Raw genomic sequence first — 27,039 nt, forward strand, 5'->3', positions numbered from 1 at the left:
GACGACAACAGTTGTAAAAAGCTATACAAATAAATTTGACTTGACCTGGTGGGTAAAATGTATGAACACATACAGTATTTCTCCAGTTTCATCCTGAAGACTGTTGAGAACAGCTGAGAGTCTACCAGACTAAAGTGTTGTGCCTAAGTCTGCCCAGAGAAACAGTTAGCACCCCCCTCCCAAATAAACTGTTAGCACTGTTAGCTAACACTGTTAGCTAACACTGTTAGCACTGTTAGCTAACACTGTTAGCTAACACTGTTAGCACTGTTAGCACCCCCCTCCTCACCGTCTGGTTCAAAAGACATCATTTAATTAAGTTCAATTACAGGGGCAGTGGTGGCTCAGCGGTTAGAGTACCAGGCTATCGATAACAGGGTTGTGGGTTCGATTCCCGGGCTTGGCAAGCTGCCACTGTTGGCACCTTCACCTTTAAATCCATTCTACTCTACCATGATAAATGCTAACAGAGCCACTGACTGCAACACAAGCCTAAAGCATGATCAGTCCAATCCCCTTCTTAACAGTTGGAGAGGTCTTCTTTTCAAGGTGAATTGAAATACCCCATTTACACCTGGTCACTTCATATGACTCTCATCTGGATCGTATCCTGATAGATTTGCATTTAGTCCAACTGAAGGCTGATTGCTGTGTGAATATGCTCATTATGCAACAATTAGAGGTTTTGGTTGTCGAATGCGTCTTGGGGAGAAGAATGTGTTTACACTGCTGTTAGCATTAGCACCACTGACAGAAGAAGTGAAAAACATTGATTATCTTCTTCTCCAGTAGCATCTGTCAAGGAGTGGATATATATAAGGCAGCAGGTGAACAGTCAGTTGACAAAAGCAAAGCCAAAATATGGTGGCTAAAGGACTGGGTCATCAGGCAATGTCTTGTGGGGTGTTCCTGGTACGCAGTGGTCAGTACTTACCAAAATTGTCCTAAGGAAGGATAACCTGTGAACTGATGACAGGGTCACTGGCACCTAAGGCTCACACTGATGCTCATGGAGGCCCCACCTCTTCTGCTACTAATTTCTGGGTATATAATATATTATGTTTATTTTTATTTTTGGACATTATACAGAACATGAAGCGGTCATGAACAGTCATGATAATAACAGTCATGAGAATTCAAGGGAACAACACTTGAATACTGGTGTAACGGCAGGCCATTGGAGGATGTTGATCTCAAGAGATTTGTGTGCCCGCAGTGCTGAAGGTTGCTGGGCAATATGTCCCGAGATGATTTAGTATTTCTACAAACTGAAACTTGAGCATTGTGTCTATTTTAACATCAGTCAGTGTTTAATGATCCTGTAAGCAATATTTCTCAACAGCAAGTGTGTTAGTGTTTAATCAAGGGCGGTGTGTTTTAACCTCAGGTCAACCTCAGTTTTCCTCTAGTGAATCCAAGAACATCACAAGTGATGGGCTGCCTTCTTCTATCTCACATGGCGCAATAAACACATCATCTGTTGTGTGTGAGAGGAAAAGGATCATATTTTTAGAATGGATAGTGTGGAGTTTTTATTCATTATTCATTATTTAGTGGTTGCTATGGTGTTGCTATGTGGTTGCCTGGTGTCTAAGGTAGCTGGTGTGGTCCCCCATGTGGTTGATTGGGTGTTATTGGTGTATTTGTCTTTGCAATGTGCATCCATAATGACATTTATTGCTGGCAAGTTTTAAATGCAGTAAATGGATAAAATGCAGATATTAACTATAATAATAATAATATTGCAAATAATATTTCATACATATTTCAAAATATTGACGTGTCTGTTTAGTACATGGCCAAATAAGCTCATTTCCCCATGCACATTTGGGAGCTCACTGAAAACAGGTGGGACTGAACCAAGCCCACCAGTTGCGAGTTTAGCGACATGCTGAGTTTGACTAAAGGGTCCACTAATGAGTTCACACTACATGATTTTAGCCCTGATTTTCCTCTCGCCGTTAGGTTTTGGACATCTGTAGTGTGAACAGTGTCAAGACCAGGTTATGACTGGCAGTGAGTGCAGTTAGGACTAAACATTTGATTAATATACTTTTTTTTTTTATCATGTTAGTATATGCACACACACACACACACACAGAGTGGTAATCTAAAGTCATCCACCTCATGTTTAACAGCTGTGCTGGATGTGCTTGAAGGATTAATCTCTGGTTTTCTGGTAAAGAACCATAGCAAGACAATGCAAGACCCCATATAGCTGAAAAAGTCATGTTGTGAGCTGATCTCGGATGGTCTAAGGTGGTCTTAGATGGTCATGGTGGTTGAAAAGCTGGTCATCAATATCATTTGAAGAAACTAACACACTCTAAATGCATGTATTGTGACAAATGCCTTGTAACTGTTTCTTAACAGGACAACAGTTGGCATTAATGGGGGAGCATGGACAGGTCACTTATAGGGAAGTCAGAATTACTGCCCTTGTGGGCTGGAGTTATCCAGACCGATCCTGCATGGAAATCTGGTAAACAAATGGTTAGATATGTAATCAAATAGCATCTAGTAGCATCTCAGTATCCTGTGGTTCCTGAACAGTGGTTCCAGACTCTTCTTACTAACTTACTAATGACTCCAGGTTGCATCTTTATCCTGCAGTAACTGGATATCAATCCTCAGGGTGTAATAAAAGACTGAGAAAGTGAGGAACTGAAGTGGAAACTCACAGTTTAAACAAGGTAAATACAGTCTGCTTGGACCAGGGAGGCGGAGGGGGGGAATGTTTCCATGATGGAGGTCCAGGACGAAGCTGTTGAAATGTGCTTGTCACACTAAACCCCTCACACACACGCCGGATAGGTCCCACAGCCAGAGAGATGGAGAACACCTGTCAGCAAGGACACCTCACAGAGAGCTGTTGTTATTATGACCACATTGGAGGCCCAGAATCAACCCACGTCAAGGATATCTCAACATTACTTAAAACTGTAAATCTTTGCATAATAATTATTAAAAAATAAAGGTTTTATTAGTCAAAATCTTCTTCTCTGAGGCGTCAGATTTCTCTGTTGACATTGATGGTGTTGCCATTAAGCCAGCCCATGTTGTTAAAACCCTGGCTGTCTCCCTGACTCATCACTCATAAGTCAGTCATCAAAAGTGCTTTTTATCACCTGCGTATCATCTCACAATTTCATCCTATGCTTAGTGATATTGATGCTAAATGCTGATTAACGTGTTTAGCTTTTCTAGTATTGACTCCTGTACGTCACTTTTATATGGTCAACCTGTCAAACCGATCAATCGTCTTGAGTAGCACATCCAAAACTCAGCCGTCAGGGTTCTCACTTGCACCAGGCGCTCAGCTCACATTACTCCTGATCTCCAGCAATTGCACTGACTTCCTGTTGACAGTAGGATTAAGTACAAAATTCGTCTTCTAAGCTTTGAGGCTCCTTCGTATCTCTCTCGTGTTTTTAGATACGTTCTGACTCGGGACTCCTTATCGTTCCTTCAATTAGACATTCTACAATGGGTGGCAGATCTTTCAGCACTGCTGCCCCCAAACTCTTTCTGACATTCTTCATAACTGTTCAACCCTGTTCTAAGCTGTTGTCCCCCCTTCCCCCTTTTGTGGCCTATGTTAAATATCTTTAGGTTTGTGATTATTTAAGTTGAACTTATTAACTTATATTAGCTGGTGTGGTCCCCCATGTGGTTGATTGGGTGTTATTAGTGTATTTGTCTTTGCAATGTGCATCCATAATGACAGTTATTACTGGTGAGTTATAAATGCAGAATAAAATGCAGATATTAACTATAGAATTAAATGCAAATAATAGAATTCTATATTATAGAATGGGGGGGGGGGCATATTTAAAAATATTGACGTGTCTGTTTAGTACATGGCCAAATAAGCTCATTTCCCCATGCACATTTAAGAGATTCGCTTGGGTGGGGCGCTGTGGGAGCTCACTGAAAACAGGTGGGACTGAACCAAGCCCACCAGTTACGAGTTTAGCGACATGCTGAGTTTGAATAAAGGGTCCACTAATGAGTTCACACTACATGATTTTAGCCCTGATTTTCGGGGGTCAAAAATTGGCTTTAGATCGCTATGTGTGAATTGTTCAAAGACGCGACCCGACCGGCTCGCTGATCACTCGCCAAGTTAAAAAAATGTCTAGCATGTTAAATAACTGGACCTGTCGGAGAGTCAAAATCCTGTAGTGTGAATAGTGTCAAGACCAGGTTATGACTGGCAGTGAGAGCAGTGGAGGAAGCTCCCTAAATCCAGCCATTAGTCTACTAAATGTGCCTGAAAACAGTGGCAAACACTCCTAACACCATTCACTCGTGCTGTCAGATTTGAGGCTTTATCCTCTAAAGGTGTGTGATTTGAGCCTCAGGTAGCTGGAACACATTGTCTGTGCTGAGGTGTTTAGCCTGCTAGCTAACTTATCTGTGTCTAGATAGCCGGCTGAAAGTCAAAGCACAACATAACCAGCCTTATTTCTGTTAGTCCCAACACCAGTCACTGAACCTCGCCCTCTCAGCTCAGCAGTGAGTCAGTGAGTGTCTGGTACTCGATGGATCTGTAGCTGGCTGAGCAAGCTGAGCAAAGGCTAGCTTAGTGAGTGAGCTACAGATCCAACACCATGAAAAATGTTGAGTCCACTCGATCTGAGTCAATACTGTCTAAACGTTTATAAGCAGGCTTTCTGTCAGCCAGGCCTCTAGTTATTCTGATTGTTTTTAAATTGTGCAGTGTTCACAGAGAACTTTTTCTCTGTATGTGTAATACCAAACGCCCACAAACACCCACAGATACATACAGGAGACCTACAGATACCAAATTGTCATGTTGGTAGACCAGTTAGTCCATCAAACTCATAAAAACACACTGTTCTGGTCAAGAGTTAATATGGTCAACCAGCTTAGGATATGTTTTTGCCTGCATGACCAGCTTTATTAGCGCCTTGACCATGAAGGACCAGCTTAGATGATCTAAAACCAGACACCATCAAAAGCTGGTCTTGAGCTGGATTGTTCAGCAGGGTAGTGTTACAGTGAATATTAGGTTTAGGTTTTGGACTGAGGTTAAGTTTAGACTTAGATTGAGTGTCTGGTCAGGAGAACAGTTATGGTGAATTATTTAGCTGAATGTTGGTTAAAGACAGTTTTGAACATCTATGAAGAACCTCCAGTGGACCCTCTAAATATATACTGTGTATCCACCTCCATCTCCAGGATCTTCCTCAGAGTTGTTGTTCATACTGATGAGCGAAAGCCCACAGATCCATGAATGTACCTTTAAATGTCAAACATCACACCCCTCCCAGAACATGGTGTCTAAACACTTTACTCCACTTTAGACCAGTGTATTTTAATAGCCTCTTCAGTGCTGCTGATACAGCTGCTGGAGGGCTGCCAGGCTTTATTGCCACTGCAGACACACACACTACTTCAGTACTATTTTGATGAGCTGCCGTCCACTTGTTCGCCATTTCTTCATGCCGGATTAAAGATCAACTCCAGCATCACATACCTTACTGGTGTATATTAGAGTGAATGTTAGATTTAGGTTAGGATTAGAGTGAGTGTTTAGGTTGGGGTTGGAGTCAGTGTTAATGAAGGGCTAGGTTTTGCTTAGACTTTAGGTTCGATGTAGGCCGTGTTTTGATTGAGATTCAGGGATTCAGTCTGGGTCAATTGTTGACTCTTTGCTTTTCAGAAAAACAAGGCAAATGCTGACACTGGAAAAGCTCATTTCATTTTTGGAAAAGCAACAGTTTCACCACCTCATTTTGGAGCTGAAAGGTTTTGATCACTTTCAGTCAAAGGTTCGATATCCATAATTCAGTTTGGGAACCTTGGGAGCTGCTTTTGAAGTAAAACAGGTGATGAAACGAAGCCTTTCGAAATCTGAACTTCTAGTTGCTGGGGCACAGCTGATCCATTTTCTGGTTGGTCGCTGGGTTGAGGTAAAGATTAGAGTTAGAGTGAGGGTTAGGTTTAGGTTTTGAGCTGAGGATTAAATAACCCTGCTAAAAACCAGCCTGGCCAGCCCAACCTAATCAATGGTCTACCAGCACGAATAACCTGACCAAGCTAGTCAGTGAGCTTGTTGATTTGCATGATCAAGGTGGTTAACCAGCAGGACCATCATGACTATGCAGGCTCACTATGCAGCATCATGACTATCCCCACCTCTAGACCACCGGTATGACCAGTTGACCAAACTTAGTTGTCATCTTGGTAGACCAGCTAGTCCATCAAACTCACTATTCTGGTTAAAAGTTTCTGTGGTCAACCAGCTTAACCAGCTTACGTACCAGCATAGGATATGTTTTTGCCTGGATGACCAGCTTTATTAGTGCCTTGACCATGAAGGACCAGCTTAGATGATCTAAAACCAGCCACCACCAAAAGCTGGTCTTGAGCTGGATTGTTCAGCAGGGTAGTGTTACAGTGAATATTAGGTTCAGGTGTTGGACTGAGGTTAAGTTTAGACTTAGTTATGGTGAATTATTTAGCTGAATGTTGGTTAAAGACAGTTTTGAACATCTGTAGAAGAACTTCCCTCTGGACCCTCTGAATCTACAGTGTATCAAAGAAAACAAGCCTCCACCTCCAGGATCTTCCTCAGAGTTGTTGTTCAATCCTGATGAGCGAAAGCAGGGCAAATATAGCGGAGGGGTGTTAAGTGCCCAGGCGCGGCACATGTCCACGCTATCAGGTAACTCATTTTGTACTTAGGGGGGACAGGCCCTAAAAATAGCTCTCCAACCGTGAGGTCCCCAAGCTTTAGGTGAACATGTTCTTCCATCGTACCTAAACAGTTCAATCACCGAGTCGGATGTAAGAAAGGTATGTAAGTGGTTTTTGTGGACATAGTGAATGGCTGTAGTTTGGCAGGAATGCCCAACAAGTGTCTGACTTTGCAGTTTGGATTCGGCGTCTCTAGAGATATCTTTCTTCTGGCAGGAGCGACTGGTCTCCTCAGGCATGTCAGATTTTATGGCTTTGACATGTAATTGGGTGCTATTAAAGGCACCAGGCTGGCTATTGTTACTAAAAGAGGATCTATTTATGGGTCACTTGAGGCCTAAATGTCATTTTCTGACATGATCATGTCTTTACAGTGCATGTGAGTCATAATGATTGATCTGTGAGATAATGTGGAAAATTGTGTGTCTGTGTGTCTGTGTGTGTGTGTGTGTGTATTTTTGGAGTATATTTGATGACAGGTTTAGTGGAGCTTAAAACAAGCCATGGCAATAAATACATAAATAAATAAAAGAGATAAAATAACTTGCAGGATCAGATAAATCAGCAGAGTTGTGGGCAGCTTCATTTTTTTCATTTTACACTGATATGAATTTGGCTGGATATTTCAATAAAAACAAAATTCAGCAAAATGTAAACATTCTGGAGGAAACATTTCAAGTAAAATACTTACAGAACAGTAACAGAAGTCCAATTACACTCCTAAAAAAGTTCTTCAAAGGTTCTTAGTGGTTCTAGATAGGCACTGGTTCTATATAGAGCCACGGCAGCTCAAAAACTGGAATGTTTAACCCCTTAACACATTAAAGTTTATTTAAGGTGTATTATTCAGTAACTACTGCAGTGTCTATACAAACTGGTGAGGCTATTCTTTGGTAACAGACGTTTGTAAGAACACTTTCAGCGCGCTGGCAGTCCATAGGCTCTTTAAGGGGTTAAAGAGCACATGTCTGTGCGTCCACTTATAAAGCTTGTGTGGGTTTATGTACCAAAAACCTCATAATACATATTTACAGTACTGTTTTTCAATCCCTGTCTTACTACTAAACAGGGGTGAGTAATGCTAAGTACTTTCTTTAACAGATCTTAACACAGCAAGGTTTATCACGCACTAAGGTGTGATACTGATACTGATGGGGTTATTCTATTGGTAACAGAAGATGGTAATAAAAACACTTTCAGTCTATATGCTATACCTATTGGAAATAGTTTGATATAGCATCAAACAGGGTGCCACTGTTGCAAAAAAGTACTATATAAAACCACTTTGGTTAAGAATGTACTCAATTATACTTATTCGCTACTCATAAAAAGGGTGACATTAGCGGTATGTCGTCCGTTATAGTCTGATTCGTTATCTGGGTCAGTGTGTTTTGCATATGTCCGAATACTTTTCCCCCCAATGCATATTTCTACTTTTCCTGGAACATCCAGCGGATCTGCTTCATGCCTCTGAGACGGCTGATCTGTTAGCAGTGGCTGTGATTTATTACTGATCCTATTTCATTAATGACTCTTGTTGGAGTCGGTTTTAAGATTGTTGTGAGGGAAATCTGACCCCGGGTCGGTTGAGTTAGGTATGAAGGATGAGCTGAGATGGGATGGAAATGGTGAGTGGGAATCAGTGGGAAAGACCTGTGATAGCTGTCCTGTGGAGCAACAGACGGATCTATCAACGCCTGACAGCCAGATGGAAAGTCCATAAGACTTATTTGTATGTATGTGTGTGTTATTTGTGTGTATGTGTGTGTTATTTGTGTGTATGTGTGTGTTATTTGTATGTATGTGTGTGTTATTTGTGTGTATGTGTTTGTCCAGTTATTATGAACTAATGCTGATTAATTGAGACACTCATTTAAAAAATGTATAATGTTTAATAATGTCTTACTAATTAGTTAGACATTAAATATCCTTTCAGTCATGCTTATTACAGCTGTAAGTACTGTTAATGTGAAGCGCTCTTATTATGAAGTGTTACCTATAGCACTATGAACTGTATATATATATATGAAATATAGAAATGTATGTAGAAGTTGATGGAAGTTATAGTATATATATAGTATATATATCTGTGGGTGTGGTGATGTTTAGAATATGTGCTTCAATGTCTGCAGGATGTCTGTCATATTAATACTGTATGAATATATGGTTATCTAACCCCATCCTTACTCTATATGTTTGGAGGACTAAGTTTGATTTGCTCTATTTATTTAGCTATGTATACCGTTTTGCATACCTGAGATGTAATAGATAAAAAGTAAGTAAAATGATTATTATTATTTTATTATTAAATTATTATGTAGAAATCAATGTCAGCACTCATAACTTTCTTTGCCATTTATGCCTGTCTAAATATATCTGCTCTATTACGGAAAGCCTCTCATATATGTTTCTTTAAAGAACCTTTAAAAATAGTTCCCTATACTACCAGAAAGGGGTTCCACTGAGAATGCTTTTAGCACTCTTTCTAAGAGTACAGATAGATAGTACTAAATATGAGAGAACGTTCACATTTATGGTGTAAACAGACTCTCATATTGTATCCTGTGTTTTGATTGACTGGAATATCTTGCTATATACAGCTCTGGAAAAAATGAAGATATGGTCAAGACATGATCAGTTTCTCTCGTTTTACTATTTATAGGCTGTGTGTTTAGGGAAATTAATATTTGCATTGTATTTCATAAACCATGGACAATATTTCCCCCAAATTAAATAAGCAATAAATTAAATTAATCCCCCCAAATCAATAAAAATATTATTATTTAGAGCTCAAAGACAACTGTTCAAAAACAACTGCTCAAAAACAATGGTTCAAATAATGCAAAGAAATGTTTATAATAATGAATGAAATTAAATTATTAAATTATTCAAGTTTAAACAACACAGCACTAATATTTGAACTTTAAGAGCATTCAGAAATCACTATGGTGAAATACCCTTGTCTGCCAATCACAGCTTTTCTGTCTTGGCAGGCTCTCCACTAATCTTTCACATTGCTGTTGGGACTTTATGCCTTTCATACTCTGCAAATTCAGCTAATTCAGCTTTGTTTGAGGAAATACCTGGAATATAAAGAGTGCAATATACATAGAGATGCAAATTTAAGAAAATAAATGAAGTGGTTTCTCAATTTTTTCCAGAGCTGTATATGTACTGATTGTCTTAAAGCTCAAAAAAAGCCTTTTAAAACATGCTATAAACACTTAAATATATACTTAAATATAATACATAAATATGCCTGTTATACTGCAGTCCTAGTTACAGAGATACAGAGAGATAACATACGGATGAGTAAAATTTTATGTGATTTCCTTTTTTATGTACTGCTTTCTGTATTTGTGCTTCAGCTATTCCTCCTCATTGCTGTTACAGGTCAAACTGTAGTGTTTGCAAAGTTTAAAAATGAATGGGACTTCAGAGAGAAGCCTGGAGGGGGAATACATCTTCACAAATGGAAAATGGACAATAGTACTGAAGCCGGTCAGAGTAGCTGGGTAAAGGCTAGTCTACTGTATGGTTTTGTAGCGAGCGATGCTAACGAACTTAGACTACTGCAAGTTAAAAAGACTGACATCATGTGTCTGTGTTGCTGTGCAGTGGTTGGTCGTCTTTCCTAGATCTTAGGTTGATTACTAATTCTTGTGTATACTCATAAACTGATGAACTGACCCAGGAAAAACACTCGGCTGACTACAATGTTGGTGTGTGTAAAGTTTTCTGTGAAGTGAATGTGCAAATGGGTGAATAGTAAGGATAACAGTGTACCTTAGCAATTACAACTACACTATATGGACAAAAGTATTGGGACATCTGATCATTCATTGTTTCTTTCTAAATCAGGGGTATTAAAAAAGAGTGTATCCTGCTTTTGTTGGGAGTAACTGTCTCTACTGTCCAGGGAAGAAGGCTTTCTACTAGATGTTGGATAATCACCACCCCAACTCATCCCAAAATGATTGGATTGAGCACCATGCATCATTCCAGAGAACACAGTTCCACTGCTCCACAGCTCAATGCTGGGGGGGCTATATAGCCCACTAGCCCATGCCTGGAATTAGGCTGCATGGTGCCAATAGGTTCATGTTTATTCCTGTTCTATTGGGAATACTTTTCTGCAGGGACTAGACAAGCTGTTTGTGTCTGCATTTGCGCACCTGTGTCAGTGGCAATGGCAATGGGTGCATTGTTAAGTAGCTGAATGCATTCATTAGAAGGAGTGTCCACAAACCTTTGGACATACAGTGTATATATTAACAAAATCTCATGTAATATTGTTGTGTCGTGTTTCTACACATCTAACCTAATGTCAACCCACAATCTTTAATTTCCCTTCCTGCTCTGCTCTTGTTGTTTTAAGGACAGCTGCCCGGTGAACAGTAGAGAGGAGATGACAGCAGATCAAGTCAGCAAGGGCATGCCAGGCGACCTGCTCTCCTCCGACACATGTGCCATCCAGCCTCCCACATCTGTAGGAACATCTGTGCAAGAGGAGTCCAGTCATGCTGTGGACCAGCATGGTCAAGCTCTTCTCAATACTTCAGCCGCAATGCCAGTTTCAGGCCTGGACAAAATTGCAGAGATACAACCCAACAGTTCACAAGAGGAGGAAAGAAGGGGAAACGTCTTGGAGTTAGGCTTAGTTCAGCCCTCAGATCAGACTGTTTCGATGGAGGCAAGCAGATTTAGCATGGTAGAAGGAGTTGACCTAACTAATGTTAACAATAACTCAAGCATACAGGCAACAGGCCCCAAAGTCCCAGAGGATGAAGACATCTCATTGAGATCACAGCCTACAGCTTACTTTCACAGTCAAGCTGAACATGTATGCGAAAGCCTAAAGGCTGACAGTGCCACTGTGGAACCTGTGGGATCTGGGTATGTGGTATTTCAGGATGTAGTAGTTGATGACAGTGGCTCTCCTTGTATACCAGACAGTCAAGTTTGGTCAAAAACAATATCAACTGGCTCGCCAATGATACCTGATCACCCCGATGATGCTGCAGAGAGTTTTGTCCAGAATTTCTTTGACCTGCAATCAACGAATCAAGAGACCAAAGTTCCTGAGAGTAGCCAAGACGGTGAAAACACCCCAGCTACATTCAAAGCTGTCTCAAACACAAATGATTCCATGCAAACCCAAGATCAGCCACGAGCAAGGCAACTAAACAGGGGATCTAGTGCGGTAGGCAACATACCGGAGACTAACTTTGAGATGGACTGGATACATGAAACCTTTCCGGATGTAATGACAGTGGTTGACAGTGAGGGCCAGGGGAACACTGTATGTAACACAGAGAGAGGCAACGTCGTACAGACTGACCCAGAAATGAGTGGAATAGTTGGGGAGACTGTAACCAATATCAGCCTCCAAATAAGTGGCATTGTGCAGGCCACTGTCTGTCATATTGACTCTGAAATAAGTGACTCTACAGAGGACACTGCTAGTAACATTGACCCTGAAATAGGTGACATCGTTGGGGGAGTGGTTTCTTGTATCAGTTTTGAAAAAAACAATATCGCAAATGAGTTCGGCAACATTGCTGGAGAAATGTCTCATAAAACCGAGCCAGGAAAGAGTAACACTACAGGGGAGAACACCTATGAGACCAGTCATAGCATTAATTCCAATGTTCTGCACAATATTACTAGGGAGACCCGCTCTAAAACTGCATGTAGTACTGGCTCTGAAATGGGTTATATTATTGGAGAGTCTATACGTGGCACTGATTCTGAAGTAAGTACCATTGTAGGTAAGACTGCCCATTACACCGACTGTGTAGGATTGACTGTGCCCAACGTGGGCTTTGACGTATGTGACAGCAAAAGATATGACCTGACTGTTGACAGTTCTAGCACAAATGATGTGAATCTTGAGCCTGAGATTCCAGGGATACTGGAGCCTCTGCACCAACCTACAATTGAAGTGAACAAACCAGTCATAGTCTGTGACGCCCCAGTCTTAGGACATCCATCTACCCAAGCCTGGTCAGTGGAGCTCAGTGGCAATAATGCAGAGGGGGATGGTAGCAGTGCGTTGATCTTGGATCTGGCTATTCCTAATCCAAATGGCATGCCAGCTGACTCAACTTCTCATTTGCCGGGGAATGTCTTGACTCCACCATCAAAGTCTTGCGTGCTAGAATATCCCGTGCCAGACCGAATCACACACTCACCTCCAAAGTTCAAGCTGGAGTCAAAGGCTTTTCCCAGCAATGATCCAATGGTTGCTAACATGCCTGAAAATAACCCTGACACACATCTCCAAATCCCTGGCTTCCCGCACACATCGTCAGAAAGCCCTCAGATTAGCGAGGAAGCTGAGACAGACCTGCCACCACAAGATCTTTGTCACACACCTGCCACTGTCCAGGATTTAGATTCAAGCTGCAAATGGGTGGCGGGGGATTGCTCAGAAGGCACAGGCGCAAGGTGCAGCAATCAGTTGTGGACGGATGCTTGCCAGTTTCTGGCACTTGAGGAGGACAAGGGGTCTATTTTTGATGAATGGGGACATTCTCCAGCCCCCAGCCCACCTAGAGTCTCTCCAGACAACACAAAGCCTTTAGCTACCTCTCAAGGGAGTGAGGCTGCGATTGGTCAATTGGTCAGTGACTGGGAACTGCCATCTATCGAGAGCTGGTCATCCTCAGACAGCTGGGCTAGCGCTCTCTCAGACTGGTTCCAGTCTGTTAGTGTCTTTACGGAAGATTCTCCACTTGTTGCCAACACAACAAGTTGCAGCAGTCCTGTTGACTCACTGTCCCTACCCTGCTTGCCTATCCAGGATACCACAAAGAGGCAGAAGGATAGCCCAGAAGACTCCGCAGCTTCTGGACAAATGTGTTTACCTCTATGTTCTATGGAAGCAGGGGTAGACTCTCAGAGCAGTGGAGTGCCGAAGGATGACAACTCTAATGGACTAGTGCAACAGCTGGCAGGCAAAGACTTGGATCCCCACACTCAGTCATATACTGCCGGGAATAAGGATTTAACAGAAGAGTCTGAGGTCACTCTGCAAGAGAAGGGCATGGAGGTAGAGACCCCGTATGTGAACCCGTATGCAGCCTACATGCCAAATTTGGGATCACATATACAAGAAGGGACAGTTGCACCTGTGCTGCCTGTGAAAGATTACTCGACAGAAACAACAGCAAGCCAGCATATCTGTGGGACTGAGGTAAGGTGGAAAACCTTTTTTGGCTGTGTTCATTCTAGGGCTAGACTACAGGCCAAAGCTATGCAAAATTTGACATTATTGTGGCTTAACTTTGCTTAAAAATGTTTAGCTGGCTGAATAACATTTTTACAGACTTCATTTGACTCTTTGCTAAAGTCACATTTGTTGTCAGGACAGAAGGTGACTCTCAGCTGCTTATTAACCTTTAACATTTCCTACTGGTACACAGAGCTCTGCCACGTGCAATATCCCAGCCCTCATAACTCATCGTGATACCTGAGCCATGTGGCAATACTCTCATACCTAGTCATCGCAGAGTACCTAGTCACTTTCTCTATGTCTCTCTGTCTATGTCACCATTAATGTGTACTGGTTGGTAGACCAGCTTTGGTAAACGGAGCTAAGACTGAGAGATACCAATTACAGGAAAGAGACTGGTTGGGTGGGGTGTGTAAACAGACTTCACCATGGAAAGTTTCCTCACCCAAACTTCAGTTGTTTTGCATACCATTAATTAAACTAGCTCTCAGATGGGGCTCAGACACAGACACCACAGACTATTCTACATAATGACAAATTAGATCAAGTTTAATATAGTAAAGAATAGAGTAAACAAAAGGTAGAACACCCAACCCCACCCCCTCCCGCCTCACACACACACACACACACACACACACACACACACACACACACACACACACACTGTCTCTGTACTGCTTTCTGTATCTCTTTCACTTTCATGCCCAGGTCAATACACTCCCACATACACATACAAAAGAGTGACAGCGACTGCTGAGGAAACGTGAGGTTCAGAAAGAGTGAGAGAGAGGGCAGGAAAAAACAGATAAACAGAAATGGAGGCTAATTATAGAGGACACTAGTTGATAAGAGCACACACACCCCAAGAGAAAAGAGGCTGCAGAGGAATGGGAAGAAGAAGCAGCGAAGAGAGAGGGGAAGCAAAGCGACAGATAGTAAATACTTACATGAACACAAGTATTTCTTTAACTTTTTGATTGTTTAAATCAAACAGTTAAAAATCATTGCACTGTTTGAATCATTGCACTCACTCTATGCCAATGAACTACCTTATTTAGTTAAAAGCATGAACTTTCTGCCTTTCTGCCTTTCTGCCTTCAGAAGATGAATAATAAATGTTATTCCATGGCATAGAGTGAGTACTGCACCTTCCTTCAGGAAGATCATTTCCAGGAAGCTGTACACCCTTGTTGTGGTATGAAAATTAATGGCTGTCATACCATGTACATTTGATTAATATCGGTACTCCCAATTTGTCACTATTTTCAGAGTAAAAAAAAAAACACAATCGATTTTATAATGGAAAGAATTATCAGCAGATAAATCCAAAATAAAAAAAATATTCGCTGGAAATAAAGTCGTTCTACAGAACTTCACTTTATGTGCAGCTTAAGTTTTAAAAAGGGAGAAATTTTACACCTGCTGTAACTTTAGTAGAAAGAAATACCCTGTTGTCATGTCTTGAATGGTCAGTGTATTCAGGAGGGTCAATAATAATAAGAATAATAGTAATAATAATAAGAAACATAATAAGAAGAACAACAACAAGAGGAGGCACTGTGGAATATTGTATACTGTGATACCGTAGAACCGTGATATTTTTAAGACGGTTATCATAGCATGACAATCTCATACCGTTGCCACCCCAAAATCGACATGTAATTGGTAGAAGCACCTTGTTTCCCCTTGTTTTAGTACTTTTACTTCTACAATTTGTACCAAAATACTCTACTTTAGTCTGAAAATACTTCATTTTTACTCTTTTCTGAGCTCTATATAAATCTTTTACATTGAGTTTCAGATTCTTGTTGTGGGGTTCGTTTCGTTCCATTCTGATGGTTCAGTTCCTGGGCTAATAACATCTACTGGAGTCATCATTACATTGAAGTTTAAAATACTTTTAATTGAGGCTACTCTACACACCCTTTAGTGTCAGCGTGAGCGATACAGCACAGCTGAGAAGTGAAACACGACTCCAACCAAAACTCACACCTCTCTGTCTCCCCACGCTGTGGCCACACCAATCCCTCTGAGCCTGGAGCCAGTTAAAGCTTGGCCATTGGCTATAGGGTGTTACGCAGCTCCTGTGATCCTTATAATAGTAACAAACTAGAGCTTTGCCAACTGTATGTGTCTCGCTGACCCCAGCATGAAAGCTTGGTGCTTTCTGGATCAGGAGAACGGAATGATAGAGTAAAGGTATGTACTCAAATGGCTTTAACCGAACGTCTCGCTGGGCGGTACGTTTCAAGTTGTCTCCTTAACCTTGTTAGATTCTTCAACCAGTGACTGTCTAGTTGCGACATGTGCATGTCCATGTTGGCCACACTGAAACGGATAAGCATGGGCAACCATGCTGCCTTTAGTGTTGGATGCACTGTTGGTTGATTGTTTTTGAGTGAGTGTGTACACATTCAGAACATGGTTGACATAGATATGGTAACACATACTGTTGATTTGATCATTTTCCTACTTTCTTGTGAAATGACAGCTTCAAGACCTCATGTTATTTATTGGATAATGTGAATTAAACAGCAGAGACAGCTGCTGATCAACAGAGATCATTCGAATGTCAGGTTTATTCTCCTTGGCATGTGTCTCTAGCTTTCCTGAACATGTTGCAGCTCTCCTAAATAGTCGTAATGTTTCTGCCATTTATCAATGACCCTTAAGTGCTTCTTTGACATTTGGGAATGTTCTTTTCCTTCGGCAGGACAGTGACGCAGTCTGGGGAGTGGCAGAAGACAGAACGTCCCAGCTTTCACCAGACTTTAAGAAGGAAAGCACAAGGAATTACGGTTCCTTGAAGCTCTCGGATTACCCTAGCAACAAAGCACCTACAGCTGGATGTGTGCGCGGCCCCTGTTTTGACACATGCACTCCTCAACTGGACGGACATGTGCCCTCCGAGTTAGAACACCTGACACATGCTCATGGTGCGCCACATTCTCGCTCTAGCACCGAGGGGACTTGGTCACATGTGAGTTTATACACAAAGGATCTGGAATCAGGCCGGGGACGGGATAGGGCTGACGATCCGCTGTTTATTATGCCGTTTGCACCAATCAGCATTGGAACATCATTCTACCATCCCAGTTCGAAGACATCTTCTAAACCATCCCTCATAGGGGTTACTAATAAGCTTAGTAGAGTAGAGCACACAGGTTGTTCACCAAACGTAAAACCAGCAAGTGGTGAGGAATCATCCGACGACCAGTTTCACACTTGCTCTGAGAAAAGCTGTGAGCAGACTTCGTCCTCCTCTTGCGCAGACTCAGAAGACTCGCAAGGAACTAAGCATAAAACTAAGGTACAAAAGGCCAGTGACATCAGCCAGGAACTTTCCAAGCTAATCTTACTCTCGGGCCAGCGGTTTATGATCTCTGAGAAGAAGCGTGTCGCGTATGTCACTCTAGACTTGGATGACGTTCTGAACTTTAACAAGGACACATGTCTGAGATGTGACCAAGAAGTGCCGTCCTCTCTGAAACAAGCCAACTGCGAAGAACAGCTACACCCAAAAGACGACACGATGCCTCAAAAGACCCCCAAGACCTCCTCAGAGGGGAAAACACGCTCCAAGCACAAAGAGAAAATGACTGGTCAGCAGCTTGGGACTCCGAGCAAGAAGCAAGAGAAGGTGCGGCCAGAACCCCAGGCCGAAGTTGAGAACGAGTGTCTTGGCTCTGAAGACAGTACGGTGACCGTAATCGAGACCATCGTCATAACAGAGAAAGTCACGCCCAAACCTCAGGGAGGGAAGAAGAAGAAGAAGCCCGGGATGACAAAGCCAGAGAGTGAACCCTTGGCTGAGGTCGAGAACGGAGCAAGGCCAAAAGCCACAAAGGCCAAAAATCAGGGTGCCGAGGCTACACCAACACCAAAACCGGGGAAAGCGAAGGAGAAACCAGTGCTGCCTCTGATCTCCGCGATAAATGCTGGCAGCACAGACAGCTCACTCAAGGCCACCAGTGTGAAGCAGCACAAGGAAACTGAGGCAGTCAAAGCTAAAACAGCAAAGGCAGGGAAAACCCCATGTGGCCAAGAGTCCCAGAGCACATGTCTTTCCAGCGTGCTGGATGATGACATCATCAAACGCAGGCGCATATCAGGGGAGAAAACCGAAGTGGTCCCTATAAGAACAAGACCACAGCTACCTGCAATATTCCGGCAGAAGAAGGAGGAGGACGTGGCCTTTAAGAAAGCGTACAGCGACGTTGTCAAACAGAAGATTCAAACACATAAAGAAGGTATAAGATACCCGTTTTCTTTCAAAAATGTGCTTTTCATTTTTTCACATTTTTAATAAATGAGCATCAACATATCTGCATAGTCCTTCAGAGTGGGTCTTGGTTCTGAAGTGTTTGGTTTTAGACAAACTTACCGAGTCAAACTTGATCACAGTGGTGGAACCAGAGATCTGAAGAGTCTGATTGCTCTGAAGGCTACAATACAGAAAGCTATTACACAAATTGTCTTAAATACACTGTATAATGTCTTAAACAGGGCTTTTTTTCTCCCAATTTGGTACTGCCAAGTGACCCCCTAGTGCTAGTAATGCTCCCAGCACTAGGAGGGTGAGGACTTAACACACATCTCCTTCGTTACATCAGAAGCCAGCCACCGTCTCTTTTCCAAGGAAAGCACCGGGTCCCCAGCTCCACCACAGCAGCTCACAGACACCTGTGCAGACCAGCATCGCTTTTAGAGTGCTGAGGGGAGGGAGCGTCATCTAACCACCAGGAGAGTGGCTGACCAGTTGTGCTCTCTCGAACTCTGACCGCTGATGGAAGCTAATACCCACATCCAGCTAAGCTGCCATTGTTGGGCACTTTGTCCTTTTTCCCCAGGAGCTCCATAGCAGGGCTGACCCTGTGCTTTGACCCTAGCTTGTCAGCTTGGATATGCAAAGAGATGATTTGTGGTGTACTGTACAAGTGTAATGTACAAGTAATAATGACAATTTGGTAATGTGGACTATGCCTTGAGATGTACCACGAGTGTGGACTCTGAGGTGGCTTTCCTGTGGTCAGCTCTCGTAAAGTCGGCCAGGCAATGCCGCATTGGCAGCAGTTTAAAGAGAGGCGATGACTGGCTTCGCCTGTATCAGAGGAGATGTGTGTTAGGCCCTTACCCTCCTAGTGTTGGGAGCTTTGCTAGTTGGTGTGGTAAATGATGGAAGAAAGGGAGGAGACGGGGTGGAAGTGGGTGCGATGTTTGTTTGACACAGTGTTGAACTGAGAAGCGGGGGTACAGAAGGGGCTTGAGGGCCAGGAGGAGGAGTTCGGGGCACGGTCCTTCTCCCAAACTCCCAAGTTATGTAATAACTACAGGTACTTCATTTAACTACAAACTACAGGTATTTCATTTATTACAGGGAATTTTTTAATGCTTTTAAAAAACATGACATATATACATTCATTACATTATATATTTAAATATATTAGATTTTGGATAAACATGGATGTTAACTGAAGGTTCACAGTTTTGGTTAGTTATAAAATGGCTTTATTTCTCTTGTGGTGATGGATCACTCACCATTTAAGAACCTTTGGGCCAAAAGAGTTTCCATCTGTACTTTTAATAACAGTTGAAGATGAACAGGACACTGAACTTTGAAGTCAAGTAGACCTAAGGAATTATGAAATAGCTGTTTATGTTAACACACTAACCAGTAAGGTGCTGCTGTGTTGTGTAGTTGTAGTACCCCATGTGGTAGCTGAGATCCAGGCAGCTCCAGTGCCGGAAGACCCTCAGAGCATCTCTCTGTGGTGCCAGTTTAGCCCTGTGACAGCAGAATCCTCCATCTCGTGGACCAAAGAGGGAAAGATCTTGTCCGAGAAGAAAAGGGGGTAAGAATGCTGGCCTGTTATTAATAAATACTTCTTATTTATCAAAAATATATATGATAAACCAAAGAGCTTAATTACAGTGTTTGGGAGCAACACTATAACAAAAATGAACATGGATGATGGACAGGAAATGTAACATAGACCATAATGGTCAACTGGATCTCCATAACTCTGGTCTGCTGCTGCTTGTGTTTACCAAACACATTCAGGGGCTCCTGAGGCCTTCATCAAATCCGTCAGGTGCTTCAGTAGGATTTTAGAAAGTGCTCATAAGTGGTCAGTGTATGGGACTGTTATCAGTGAACAGTATGAAGGCCTTTTCTATAAAAAAACCCTAAAACAGATGCATGGCTTCCTTGGTTCAACCAGATGTAAATGCATGTAATTATTATTATTATTATTTTAAACCATTGCTTGCTTCCATGCAGGCATGTGGTGTACTTGCTACATGTAGGTATGGTCTTGTCAATGACTATGTTTTAAATTATATGTGAGATTATTGTATATAAATTGAGAATTTCTCTAGAAAAATATAAAGAAATAATTGGAATAATATTGAATTATATATATATATATACATATAATAGAAATATTAGATGTTTCTACTATATTTAAGGTGCTTTTATTTTTTTCAGTGTTGATGTCAGATAATCTGCCACAGTATCCAGCTCTTTACTGCCTAGCCTTTAAGACCTGCTAAATGTCTTTGTGCCATTAACAAGCACAGTGTAATGGACACTGCAGTAGTTTTCCATTGAGCTTTAAGACTAAAACCCTGGTATGTCTTTACCTGGTAAGATGTATGTATTGGAATATTGCAGTCTTGTGTGCATAGGCTGATTTCACCATCATTTTTAACAAATGACAGATGTGAAGGCCAATCCTGTAGCCATGCCATGTTAAAGAGTCCATTATTTCTCTGGTAGGCCTTTTGGTGCCTCAGCAAAAGAGTGTGTTTTTAACCACTTGATGGTGCTGTGCTCTGCTTTTTCAGAATTGCTCTCATTTTTGGCAGGAGTCTGACTGAACATCAGTGCTCTGTGGTGATTCAGCAATGACTTAGAGTGGGAGCTGTGTTCCCATTTTATGTAACTGCATGATTCAGTTCACCAGCTTCTCAATACAGCTCTGATATGATCTCTGTAGACCTCTGATAAAAAAGAATCCTTGTGTAAGTCTTGCAGTCATGTGTAAATCCTGTTTTGAGTGAAATACAGTATGTTAGTGGCATGTATGCAGAAGTTTTAATGAACACAAAACTCCTTTCTGTAGGAATTGTATTAGTATTTATTCTAATATTAGTGTTTAAAGGGTAAATAAAAATGTCCTGCCCAGATGAGCAGCTTTTAAAATGAGCTTTTTCATTTTCATTTTTGCTGAGTATTATATAATAATGTCAGTCAATTAAAACGTTTGTTTGTGTCACTATTAGTCACTATTAATAACTGGCTAGTCAAGTCAAGTCAAGTCAAGTCAAGTCAAGTCAAGTCAAGTCAAATTTATTTGTATAGCTTTTTACAACTGTTGTCGTCACAAAGCAGCTTTAGTAATTTAGTAATTAATAAAAGACAGAGACAAAAAGAAATAACGTAAGACATGAAGGATCAAAGACCCCCAGTGAGCAGCCAGCGGTGACAGTGGCAGGAAAAGCTCCCTCAGAGCTGGAGGAAGAAACCTTGGGAGGAACCAAGACTCACAAGGGGGACCCATCCCATCCTCCTCTGATCAGAACTATTTAAACATTATTGATAAAAACGACCAAACCATCTATACTGCTGAACTGCTCTGATCATAATCATAATATACTAATCATGGTGTAGATAGTTAATAGTGGTGATATTAATAGTGGCAGATAGTTAAGAGTCCATTTAGGTTTTAACATGGTCTAGCACATGGGCTAGCATGTCCTTTTTTATGATATCTCAGTGTAGTTTTAAGAACTTTAGCCCCGGACACTTTAATAACGAAACTGTAGATATCTGGATGATCAGTCATTGGGACTGTTGAGACTGTTGCTGTGTCTGTGGATGCACACTTTGTGTTAGTTATCCTCAAGCCCTTCGCCAGTGGTCAGTTTCTGACCATAGAGCTGCTCTTGGCTGGATATTTTTGGGTGGTGGACCCACTTTCAACTGAGCAGCAACACTGACATGTGTTAAACACTGCTGTACTGTCCACCACTCAAATAGTATCTGGTAAACAGCAGTCCTGTGGTCTGACCGGAGAAGAATGGTGAAGTGGGCGGCAGTGGGTGGACCTTTTTCTAATACAGTGGATGGTTATATCTACCAGGGGTCAATATAAACTATTCACAAGATCTTATGTGTGTATTCTAGGTAGGTACTGTGAGTGAGCATTTGTAAGAGAGTTCTCCTCCTCCTCTCTCTCTCTCTCTCTCTCTCTCTCTCTCTCTCTCTGTAGAGCGGGTGATGACAGTCGTGTCACTCTGTCCATTCTGAAAGCCTGCAGTAAGGACCTGGGGATGTACCGCTGCTGTCTGACCAGTACCGCTGGTTCTGTGTCCACTTCAGAATACCACCTCACTTCAGAAGGTAAGATTAGGGGTCAGGTTTGAGAGGGGACTGATAGGTCAGACATGTTAGCTCAAATCAGAAGTCAGACCTTCACTCCAATCCTACAGTCATGCGGTGTATTCTTATACTACAACCGTATGCTGAAAGCATTGTCCAAACTTTCAAAATTAGTCTAATAATAAAACACACACACACATATATACACACACACACACACATGGTAGTCATTCTAAACAAGGCCTGAAAACAAATAATAAGACACTAGTTTTATGTATGTATTAGATACTACACATATACCACAACCACTGGTCCACCAGCTGATCTGAGTTCTGATGAATTCAAGACCACAAACTGACCTCAGATCAGCTCTCTTGCTCTCATATGGTCAATAAATTTACCTTGTCTTGTGTAAACTAAATGCATCCCACTAATCCCAGATCAAAAATAAAGAGCTTCAGAGAGATCAGACTTTGAATCCACCATTAACCCCTTGCCTGTCCTTCTTGTCTCAGTGCTCATGGAGCTTGTCCTCCCCAGTCATGACACACCAGGTAGGCCACTGTTTCATTTTTCTGTGATTGTTCAGTGAAGGTGTAATTGAAAGGGATGGATTAGCAAATGCTGTAATTGACATGACTGCTGTTGAATTTCCAAGACTGTAAGGAGTTAAGTGATCTAATAGATGTATGTTGTTTCTGTGCTTGACCCTTGTGCCATCTTAAGGATCAAAAATGACCCACCATGTTTAACATCATAAAAAAACCCTAAATAATCACACTTCCATAAAAGCTGTAGACCGGAAGGGTACATAGTTTACCTTAAGGGTAATTTTTGACCCTTAGGACAAGGCGAGTTTACAGCGTTAAGACTGCACAAGGGTTAGTTAGCATGAGCCGATCCCTCACCGTTCCCTTACTCTCTTTCTCAGCTGAGCGCAGTGAGGTGGATGGGGATGAGGAGGATGTGCACTGTGCCTCTCTGCACTTCAAGGATGACATCCTGACAGAACAGTACTTTGGTGAGAACCAGCCTGCCAGCATTGTGACAGAAAAGGCCCACTTTGGGGAGGGAATGCACCGCAAAGCCTTCAGGACCACTCTGCGGGCCGGCATGGTGCCTGTCTTCAACCCTGGACACCCCTGTGTGCTTAAAGTCCACAACGCCATCACCTACGGGACCAAAAACAATGAGGAGCTCATCCAGAAAAACTATAACCTGGCTGTGGAGGTGAGACTCCAATCGGATCTGGAGAAATAGTTCTGAAAAAAACATAATATATTATAATATAATATAAATATAACAAGTCAATTCATCACCAATCCAAAACACCAAAGATTCTGGTTTAGACTATTCCATAAGCTTGCAGCATATTCTGTGGGAAATTCTCTAAGGGAAGGACTCATCTGTCTCTCTATCTCACCATTAGAAAATATCATTATTATCAGCAAATACCCTGCTAAGCAAAACACAAGCCTGGCCAGCTCAAGCTGGATGACCACCTTAGCTCTTGACCAGTACAGGGTATGTTTTTGTTTCTGGTCTACAAGCATGATCAACCTGACCAAGCTAGACCACCAGGGGTTGACCAGCATGTCCAAGCTGAGCGGCCAGAATTACCAACAACACCAAGCTGGTCAACCAGCATAGCCAGTAAGACCAAGCTTGTTGACGATCACGACCAAGATTACCAAGCATGACCAAAATCAAATGCAACACACACTATGCAGGTCAAGAACTGGTTAACTAGCTAGCTTACCCTACCAACATAGGGTGTGTTTTCACCTGGCCTGGTTTTCAACCATCTTGACCATCAAGACCAGCTTAGACCATTTGGAACCAGTTACCAGCAAAAGCTTGTCTTGAGCTGCATTTTTCACGGGGTACAATAATGATGTACACTATCATTCAAAAGTTTGGAATAATTTGACATATTATTATTACTTATTTTAGTCAATAATGACATGTATTGTAGAAATGTTTTTAATTTAATAAGCTACACACCACACAGCAGTTTAACTTGGATTATCTAGAGCTCTGTTCATTGTTCTGAACACACCTTTAATGTATGAAAATGTACAGAAGTAGTAATTGGATCTTCAACCAATTGCTTTTTTGATATTATTGATTCCAACACTCTGGAACATTATTTTGAGAATCACACACTGACAAGTCATTTCAGTAAATAGTGTCAAAAACAGAAGACAGTAAGACTGAGTGACCTTTATACAGACAGCTAGCAAGTGGCTAGCTGTGGACAGCATTAAATAACACTATATGGACAAAGGTATTTGGACACCTGCTGTTCCTTCTGAAATCAAGGGTATTAACATGAGTTTGTCCTGCTTTTGTTGGAGTTACTGTCTCTACTGGAGCGCTGGAGCATTGCTGTGATGATCTGATGGCATTCAGCACCAAGAGTGTTAGTGAGGTCAGGGTGTTGGATGAGAAAGTAGCTGAATGACTTCATTAGACGGGGTGTCCACAAACATTGGGGTGTATACTTGCATACTTCTCTACATTATAGCGATTGTAGAACTTGGCTGTATTGTATTTTAATTGATCCTTTATATTTTTCCTCAGGAGTGTCATGTGCAGAACACAGCCAGGGAGTACATCAAGGCTTACACAAACATCGCCAAATCCACAGAGTCATTCGGAGAAGTCCCAGAGTGAGTGCAAAGACGCATTTCTCAACTTTAGAGATTCAGAAATGACTTAGGATTGAAAGTTACTACAGTAATTCTTTGCATATTTTGGACTGGATAAGATTAAGTGGCATAAAGATTCAACTTAAAACTTAATAAAACTCCCCATATTGAAATGTTCTGCACAGAAGGCAGTTCTCTCCAGAGTTCTGAGTTCTCTCCAGAAGGCTAGAGGTGTCAGAAATTCACTGTATGTGTTTCCCAGGATCATCCCCATCTACTTGGTCCACCGGCCATCCAGCGATATCCCATACGCCACTCTGGAGGAGGAGTTGATTGGAGACTTTGTGAAGTACTCAGTGAAGGATGGAAAAGAGATCAATTTGATGAGGAGAGACTCGGAGGCAGGTCAAAAGTGCTGCGCCTTCCAACACTGGGTGTACTCTCAGACTGATGGAAACCTTCTGGTCACTGACATGCAGGGTAAGATCCATTACAGAGCCGTGTCCTATATTCAGTGTCTGGGGAGGGTGGGAATGGTGATACAGTAGACTAAGGAGTTGAATGAGGACTTGAACACTGTACTGTACAAAATAGGACCTGAGATTCAAACTGCATTCAGCACATGATCTCCTGGAGGTCAGGAGATGCTACTAAAAGCATTGATTAGGTGGATCAGGAGTGTTAGATCAGGGCTGGAGCTAATCTCTGCAGGGCAGGTGGGTGTCGTCAGCAAGGCAGTGCCTTACTGTCTTCATTTTTCTGCAGGTGTTGGAATGAGGCTGACAGATGTTGGTATCGCCACCTGCAAGAAAGGGTAAGTTGATGTGGCATAACAAAAGTTTTTATTATAATTATTATAATAATTTTTTTAGCTTGTACAGATCTGGGCGCAAGCATCTTAGTGTTAAGATCATCTCAACTGGTAGAGAGAGCAGTCAGTGTGATGCTCGCTCGACCATTTAGGAATTATCTTTGTGCTGAGATGCTTTTGGGAAAGCATGTTGTGTTTTTTCACAACAATAATAATAGAAAAGTAATCTATTCTGTGTCTATACCACTATCAAATAATTAATGTCGGTCAATCAAAGCGTTTATCTATGAAAAAACAGTCACTGACCAAAAAAATTATGCACCAAAAACACACCAATATCCATTTTGGGGGGAAAACTAGCCTGAATACAAGATGAGATGTTTTGCCCACATTTGCAGATGTTGCGGCTGGGCCTGTAGATCTTGCACACTCTAAGGTTGCCGAAGTTGCCATTCCAGCTGGTCCTATTAATGCTTGATTGGAGATTAATCTGGCAACCAAGCAGGCCAAGGAAGTGTGGCAATCTGGTGGAGACATTCCTGCTAGACCCTTGATGTGTGTGGGCAAGCATTATCCTGCTGAAAACTGCCTGTTGGAAGCCCTGCCGTGAGAGCTGACACATGTGGCCGCAGGATGTCCTGCACGTATCGCTGAGCAGTCAGTGTCCCTTGTGTCACTCATGGGGGGCAGAGTGTTGTATGCGATGGCTCCCTAGATCATCAAACCAGCAGTTGGGGTAGTGTGTCGCACTTCACAGCAATAGCAGGATTAAAGAGCTCACCACAAGGCCACCATTCTCACATAGAACCTGGATTCGTCGCTAAAGACGAGTCCTGGCTTCTCGGTCATGACACCACTGCAAATGAAGGTGGGGTGGCTGGCTGTCATCTGGGTGCATCATTTCTTTGGTCAGTGAGTGTACAAAGCCTGGATTGGATCAGTTTCAACTGATTCTCAGTATTGAAGTACTCAGATTGGATTGGGGCAACCAGGTCATTCCTTATAACATTTCCTCATGTGTGTTTCCAGCTATAAGGGATTTAAAGGGAACTGTGCCACAACTTTCATCGACCAGTTCAAGGCCCTGCACCAGTGTAACAGATTCTGCGAGCTGCTGGGGCTAACATCCTTACAGCCCAAACCCAAACGAACAGTAGCTCCACCAAAGCCCAAAACACAACCTGCACCCAAGAAAAAGACATTCGGCCCAGTTCTGAAGAGCAAATCTTGA

At 42.1% G+C, this 27,039-nt stretch overlaps 1 protein-coding gene across 1 annotated transcript; it reads left to right on the forward strand.

The window, feature by feature from the left end:
• The first annotated feature begins 10,149 nt into the window (after positions 1–10,149).
• Positions 10,150–27,039, forward strand: alpk2 (alpha-kinase 2). The gene is given in 11 exon segments (XM_072662491.1): positions 10,150–10,251; positions 11,105–13,924; positions 16,677–18,213; positions 19,662–19,815; positions 22,237–22,367; positions 22,862–22,900; positions 23,278–23,576; positions 24,930–25,018; positions 25,260–25,477; positions 25,763–25,811; positions 26,838–27,039. Coding segments are annotated over 11 exon segments (5,640 nt in total).

This window comes from Salminus brasiliensis, chromosome 18, assembly GCF_030463535.1.
Source record: "Salminus brasiliensis chromosome 18, fSalBra1.hap2, whole genome shotgun sequence".
Lineage (NCBI taxonomy): Eukaryota > Metazoa > Chordata > Actinopteri > Characiformes > Bryconidae > Salminus > Salminus brasiliensis.